Raw genomic sequence first — 7,798 nt, forward strand, 5'->3', positions numbered from 1 at the left:
CTTCTGAGAAGCACATAGCAAAGGGATGAAAGCAATAGCCCTCCTGTGCTGTTGCCCCACAGCAGCTAACATTCAGCAGCCTCTGAACCCAGAAGGGCTAGATGCCTGCCAATCCAAAAATAACTAATAGTGTTATGTCTCAATAAAGATGCACAAAATGAAGAATTAGTTTACCACTCACTAAACACAATTATGCTGGGCCCATTGCATGTATGCTACTGGGAAGCACCTGTGCCATGAAGAACGAATATGAAGGGAAAGTACTTTCAGGCGGTACAATTAACTTTGCTTAGTATCAGGCAGGCTGATTCTGAAAATCACCTATGCATTACACTTCACTTATTCCTATTACATTAATTCAGTGACAACAGCATGCAAACTACTATATAGCTGATCAGAAGAAACAAAATTCTTTTCCAGAAGCCTTGCAATCTACATTAGGCAGGAAAGACAGTATTCATTTATTTAATGTATTTATATCCATTTAATGTATTTCTCCCAATCAGGGGTGAAGAAGAGATACAGGACTGGTGTGATATGGAAGTGGCAACTGAGATATTGGTAAGATCCCACCGTATGTATCTGAACACTATGAAAGACAGCAGGGAGGGCAAAGTCACTATTGTTGTGTGTTTACACTTTACAACTCTGTGGGCAATGTCAGATGATTTCCAGGCATTAAAAATAAATTAACATTTTACACCTTTAGTACAATCAGTGGTAGAAACTGAGCTATGAAAGCTAGGAGCTAAATGGCACCTTAAACTTAGGTTATGGGTGCAACAACGGAATGTTTAGGTGCGCTTTTTAAATAAAAAGAATACAAAGTTCTAAATGAATAAACTGAAGCTAAAATATTATGTTCATTTTTCACATGATCTAGTCCTTCTCCTGTCCACACCCTAATATTCTTAAGAGGGTATCTTTTCCAATCTACAGAGAGTAGCTGGAAGTGGGGAGGCAGAAAAAGGTCCTCCTTTCCTCCCACTCTGCAGTTTTAATCTGAAATCTTAGGTGTAGTACTGCACCCTGAGCTCAGAAACTGGTCGTGCTAGTGAAATTCTCTGTCGCAAAATGTACCTAGAGCAATGGGTGTTTTGAACACTGGGTACAATACACCCCCCCCCCAACACACACACATGATGGAGTATCTTTACTAAGGACAGGCAGGGAGCTGGATGTTTTTAAATCAGCAATGCTGGAGGAGTGGCGTATGCGGCTAAGAACTGCTGCCAGAAAAGAAAAGTTACTTTGCTCATGTTTGCCACCTATTTTTAAAGGGCAAGATAAGTGTTTAACTTTGCATGATGGACTGGTAGGTGCCACAGAAACATGCTCAACCTCTGCAGAATGTTCTAAGAACCAAAGCAAACTTCTACAATTTTCACAAAACAGCACACACATTTCAGGAGGGGAGACACACTCCTCATTAGAAATAGTGCCAACAGCATCCAAGGAGCGTCCACAGAATTAAAGACTTGGCACAGCTAGAGCGCACCCTGGACTGACTAATAGCTATGTTTTCCTAGCAACAAGCATCAGGTTTGAGACCAGAGGAAAATGCAACTTCCTCACAACAGAAGCAGTTATTAGAAGGGAAATATCTGATCTGATCTGATGCAATAACTATACAACTTACTGCACTTTTAACATGCTACCTGTCTGGAAGCCCCAGGTAACATGCCTTAAGTGAGATGCCCAGGAACATCTCAAATACAGTGGTACCTTGGTTAAAGAACAGCCCTGTTTACAAACTATTCAGTTTAAGAACTCTGAAAAACGGAAGTAGTGTCCCAGTTTGCAAACTTTACCTCGGTCTAAGAACGGAAGCTGAACAGTGGAAGGGCAGCAGGAGGCCTCATTAGGGAAAGTGCCCCTCGGTTTAAGAATGGTTTTGGTTTAAGAACGGACTTCCAGAACGGTTTAAGTTCGTAAATCAAAATACCACTGTATGCTAATTCAACAAGGAGAGTAAGAAAACAAAAAGTGGTTTTAGACTGGATAAACTCTGTGAAACCCTAGCTAGTAATATGTTTAAAAGGCCGCCAGAGATGTTAAACTGTTTAAATTTATAAATTTTGACTATATGTAGTATATAAAAACAAGAAAACAATGGAACAGCAACTGAGCTCAGTACACTTCACTGATCCAACACATTATGGAAGGTCAACCTGTAGCAAAGGGAGCTAGTTTGTTGCAAACATATCCAGGAGCAGCACATCTTCAGACTCCCAAGCTGTTTGTCTTTATGCTTGCTTTCTGTTCAGTACAAAAGGCATGGATGCAACATGCGCGCTGTTGTGACACTATTTTTTTGACCAGACTTGTGGCACACTTGCCAGACAAGTTTACCAGCACTTCCATACGTTCTTATTTTGGGTAGTTGTTTCAACAAGACAAATATTTGGTCCAGAAGGAATAAACAAAATCCCTAATTTCACCTGTTCAGCTTTGATGCTGCATTGCCTGTGCACAACAGAATGTAACTTGCACAATGCACACAAATTATACAGTATAGTAATTACAGTGCCCATCAGTACACAGAGATATTTCCAGTTCGGTCCAGCAGTGAAAATGTTCTCAATCTGAGGGTTGCACTCCATATTATGAGAAGGGGCACAAAAATTGTCAGGTCACTCTGACAACCAGAAATGGACCCCTAACATAAGGGGTCCCCCCTATTCTAGCAGGTTCTGGATCCAGAAGACATACTACATGGACATAATGTGAATGGGGTGGTGGTGGCAGTTACCCCATATCAGTAAACTTGGAAGTGTGAGTAAACTTGTAACCATACCTTCGCACTGAAACAGAAGTGCAACATTTGGTGTGCAGCTGACAGCAAGATGCTATGAAGACATATGAGAAATGGGGTGTGCATATGTGTCTGTGTGCGATATATTATTGTGTTTATATCCCATCCTTCCTCCAAGAAGCTCAGGGCAGCATACATAACATCCCACTCCTCACAAGTGTAAGAACCCGTGTTGTGTAGTGGTTAGTGTGGGACCAGGATTCAAATCCCCATGCAGCCATGAGACTCACCAAGTGATCTTGGCCCAGTAACTATTGTCTTAACCTAACCTACCATACAAAACAGCTGTAAGGGTAACGTGGAGCTGAAGAAGAACGTACATCACCTTGGGTGTCTGAAGGAAAGGCAGGATATAAATATAATGCATAAATATCTGTAAGCGAGGATGAATGGCCCAAGGTTGGTCAGCTTCATGCCTGAGTGGGGATTTGAACCTCTGTCTCCCTAATCCAGCACATCACACTAACCCAAATGCATATACGCATTTGCACACACACATGTGTAACAGTATGTGTGTGTGCGCGCATAAACAAAAACATACAATTATAATGTATATAGTGATATATAGACACACACACACACACATTCCCACAAGTATCTTGTTGGTCACTGTGAAAACAGGATGCTGGGCTAGATGAGCCACCAGCCTGATCCAGCAGGGCTTTTCTTATGCTTCTTCTATATGTGTGCATAAATACAATCATAGAATTGTAGAGTTGCAAGGGACCCCAGGGTCATCTAGTGCATACACATACAAATATAAAGGCGAGTCCACAGTGGTTCTGTTTTAGTGCCAGCGAGCCTCTTGGATGGCAGCTAATGGAGCATAACAGTAGTAGCAGACTGAACTCTTTTCACATCCAGCCCAGGCAAAGATACTCCTGCCACCATCTCCCCTACCTAGACCCTGTCTGCCCCCATCACCCACCCCACCTTTTTGCCAATGCCCATTGTTCGGCTTCACTCTCTTAAAACTGCAAACCGGCCGGGGGGGTCCCCCATTACAACAGAGAAAGGCAACCACAACACGGCGAGGGCAGCCACTACCAAAACACAAAGGAGGCACAGCCATACAAAACACACACACACAGCCGCCCCCTTAATTTATTTATTTTTCCACTTCCCTCTTTCCCGCCCCCGCCCCCCCCCGCCCCGCGCAGCCAGGGGCCCTGATGCTTCGCGACCACCCAACACGCCCCCCCCCACACACACACCAGGGGGGGTCTCTCAGGCGGCGCTGTCGCGAGGATGCCCATCCCTCACTCGCAACCGGTCTATTGGGGGGGGGCGTTGTGCGTGTGCGCGTGTTTTTCACTTTAAAAAAATCAATTGCGGGAAAAGGAGGGGGACCCGAAGTGCAAGTCTGTGTGCAAGTGGTTTTTATTACTTTTATTTATTTTTAAAGGAGCCTCGGGAAGCGCAGCCCCCCCCCCCGCTGAGGTAAAAAAAGCGGGCTAGAGGAGCCTTAAAAAAAACCACTTCTCCCTCGACCCGCAACCGACCCCCTCCCGCTGCTGCCGCCGCCCTCCTCCTCCTCTTTCCGGGTCTCGCCCAGGCAGCTGGCGGAGGAGGAGGAGGAGGAGGAGAGCCGGCAGCGAGGGAGGCCGGGCGGCTGAGGCGAGACCGCCGGCGGCGGCGGCGGCGGCCGCTCTGAGGGAAACGTACCGAGCGCCCCCTCACAGAGCCCGGCCGCGCGAGAGGGAGCGCGCGCACCTCCCTCCCTCCCTCCCTCTGCCCCCTCCCTCCCGAGAGACCGTTGGCGGCGCCTCGTGCGCCTCCTTCGCTGCTGCTGCTGCTGCTTCTCCTCTCTTTCTCCTCACAAACCCGGTTCCCGCCTCAGCGCTGCTCACCCATTTTTTTGTGGGGGGGGGGAGAGAAGAGGGAGAAGCGCCGCCTTTCTCTCCGATCCCTCGTGGAACTGGCGGGGTTTGGGGGGGATAGAAGCGGCAGCTCACTCACCGGGTCCCGCGGCGACGGGGGCCGCTCCCCCCGCCGTGTACATGGCGGCGGCCCTCGGGCGGGCGGCGTGGCGCCCTTTTCTTCTTCTTCTTCTATGAGGAGAGCAGCGGCGGCGGCGGGCGGGGAGGGGGGAGGCGAGGCGGTAGGGAAAATAATAATAATGGTGAGGATGATAATGAAATAAAAATAAAGCCCGCCTTCTCCTCCTCTTCTTCTTCCTCCTCCTCCTCCTCCTCCTCCTCCCTCGTCGGCTGGAGCTCCGCTGCCGAGGCCCCCCCGCCAAACTCCGGCGCCAGGCGCGATGATGGTGGCTTTGCTGAGGGCGGAGGGAGCCGAGCTGAGGCCAGGCGGGCAGGGCCCGAGAGGAGGAGCCGGCGGAGGAGGCCGCGGCGGAGGGCGGAGCCGGCGGAGAAGGAGGCCGCGGCGGCGGCGGCGAAGCCAGACGCTCCGCCCCGTCAGGCGCCGGCCCTCCTCCGCTCCCGGCTTTCGTTTCCTCCCCTCACGCAGCGGCGGTGGCGGCCCCGTTGCCTCAGATGCCCTCGTCGCACCGTGTGCCTCGCCGCCTCACGTAGCACTTTTAAACTTAAAAAAAACCACACACACACACACAAGCCAAAATCTTTTTTTTGCCCCAAGAAGACCAGGCGCTGGAATGTTTTTGAAGCGAGAAACAAGAAGAGAGCATGAGGGGAAGGGGTTTTTTTTTTTTTTTGGCGTGTGTGCGCGTACTTTTTAAAATCACCTCACACTTTCGGGTTCGACAAAGATGGTCAAAAAGCCCCCCAGAGACTCCAGCTCAGTGGTTCTCAAAACTTTTTTTTTTTTTCTCCCCCTGAACTGCGCTTTCGGAATAAAAATGTGCTCGCGCCACGGCATTTTTTTTTCATTGACAAGAAAGCAAAACGGAAAGGAGCGACACACAGCAGTGCTTGAATTAGGACATGAAACACCACTGCTTTGTAATACGGCCACGAGACATCCAGAAAATATAATACGATGCGGCTACTTAAGAGCATTCCCAAAATATAATATTGATTGTCCTTGAACCTTCCCGCCACACCACGGTGTTGCACAGCACCCTTTGACAACCAACTGGAACACGAGTCTCTTTCTTGAGGGTGGCAGCAGTTCAGCAATGTCACATCCAGAAAGCCACTATATAGTAACCTAGTTTTCAGACATGACATAAAAGCGCTTCTTGCTGGGAGTTAAAGAAACGAAGATGTTGAAGAGGAAAAAAAAGTTGTTGCTGGTGATAAATATCAAATGATGGGGAGATTTGAAGGCAAATACTACAATCCAGTCCAACTATGCCCATTTACAAAATACTATTTTTTGACACCTGTTTCTGAGTCTTTCCAGTGGTATTGTCCCATCTATGAAAGTGCCTCAACCCCAAGAAGATCATCTCATACCTATGTTACTGTCTCTTTCCACCAAGTGAACTCTTTGTAATGTTGGGTTATCCCTAACAATTGTTTTTTGTCTTCTGGAGCGACCTGCCAGAATAGAGTGGGACTGTTACTTCTCTTGATCTGAACATTATACTTCTGTTGATGCATTAGCTTTTTTGCGGCTGCATCACACCGTTGACTCATGTTAAGCTTGTGGTCCACCAAGACCCCTGGATTCTTTAAGTCAGGTTTAGCCCATCTTATATTTGTGCATTTATTTATTCCTGCCTAAGTGCAGGACCTTACATTTGTCCCTATTGAAATTAATTTTGTTAACTTGGGCCCAGTTCTCCAATCTGTTGAAGTCATTTTGTATTCTGATTCTGTCTTCTGTGGCATTAGGTACCTCTCCCAGTTTGCTATCTGCAAATTTGATAAACATTCCCTCAATTCCTTCATCCAAGTCATTTGCAAAGATGTTGACCAACCCAGGACAGAACCCTGCAGCACCCCACTTGTCACTTTTTTCCCAGGATGATAAGGAACCGATAATGAATACTCTTTAGGTTTGGTCAGTTAACCAGCTACAAATCCACCTAACAGTTTACCTCGTTCAACCCACATTTTATCATTCTCAGAATTTCTAGAAATTGTGCCTAAATAAATGCAAGATATCTCTAGTGCCCATACATAGGCACACACACAGGGAAGCCAATGTGAGCTATTTTTAACAGATCCTAGGACAATTATGTTTTCTGCCTTATTTGCAGTGCAGTATAATGAACATTTGCCATTGGCTATCCCAGAAGACTTGGCTGACAGGCTGATTCGTGTCCGTGGGGATCCTGCAGTGTGGTGGGTCTCACAGTTTGTCAAATACCTGATCCGTCCACAGCCTTGGTTAGAAAAGGAAATAGAAGAAGCTACAAGGAAACTTGGCTTTAAACATCCAGTTATTGGGGACGCGGGTGGCGCTGTGGGTAAAACCTCAGTGCCTAGGACTTGCCGATCGCATGGTCGGCGGTTCGAATCCTCACGGTGGGGTGTGCTCCCGTCGTTCTGTCCCAGCGCCTGCCAACCTAGCAGTTCGAAAGCACCCCCGGGTGCAAGTAGATAAATAGGGACCGCTTACCAGCGGGAAGGTAAACGGCGTTCCGTGTGCTGCGCTGGCTCGCCAGATGCAGCTTGTCACGCTGGCCACGTGACCCGGAAGTCTCTGCGGACAGCGCTGGCTCCCGGCCTCTAGAGTGAGATGAGCACACAACCCTAGAGTCTGTCAAGACTGGCCCGTACGGGCAGGGGTACCTTTACCTTTATAATGAACATAGGAAGCTGCCTTCTACTGAATCAGACCATTAGTCTGTCGATCTCAGTATTGCCTCTTCTGTCAGCTGCTCTACTTGAAGATGCTGGTGGAGATTGAACCCAGGAACTTTTTACATGCCACTTCTGAAGCTGGGGCAACAAGGGTGTGGCATAATGAGGCTGTCACTTTACCTATTAGCCTCGAAGTGTTACTAAGGTCTAGAAGGCAGCAAGTTGCTGTGACCTTTCAGCGACATTAAACTGCAAAGGTGCAAAGTTGGCAACCCAGTCACAGCCCCCTAGTCTTGCTGGCTAGAGCTTCGGT

General features: G+C 47.8%; 1 protein-coding gene across 3 annotated transcripts in view; it reads right to left on the reverse strand.

The window, feature by feature from the left end:
• AGO2 (argonaute RISC catalytic component 2) overlaps positions 1-6,937 on the reverse strand; it is a 54,048-nt gene extending 47,111 nt beyond the window's left edge. For 2 of the 3 annotated variants that reach the window (XM_079984238.1, XM_079984237.1), the window contains exon 1: positions 4,775-4,993. In XM_079984238.1, the coding sequence (XP_079840364.1) occupies positions 4,775-4,817 (43 nt within the window). In that variant the 5' untranslated portion in view covers positions 4,818-4,993. Of the gene's footprint in view, positions 1-4,774 lie in introns of all 3 variants that reach the window. The other variant, XR_013840848.1, reaches the window with a different exon arrangement.
• Positions 6,938-7,798: the final 861 nt, after the last annotated feature.

Source organism: Podarcis cretensis, assembly GCF_951804945.1.
Source record: "Podarcis cretensis genome assembly, chromosome: 7".
In the NCBI taxonomy this organism is placed as follows: Eukaryota; Metazoa; Chordata; class Lepidosauria; order Squamata; family Lacertidae; genus Podarcis; species Podarcis cretensis.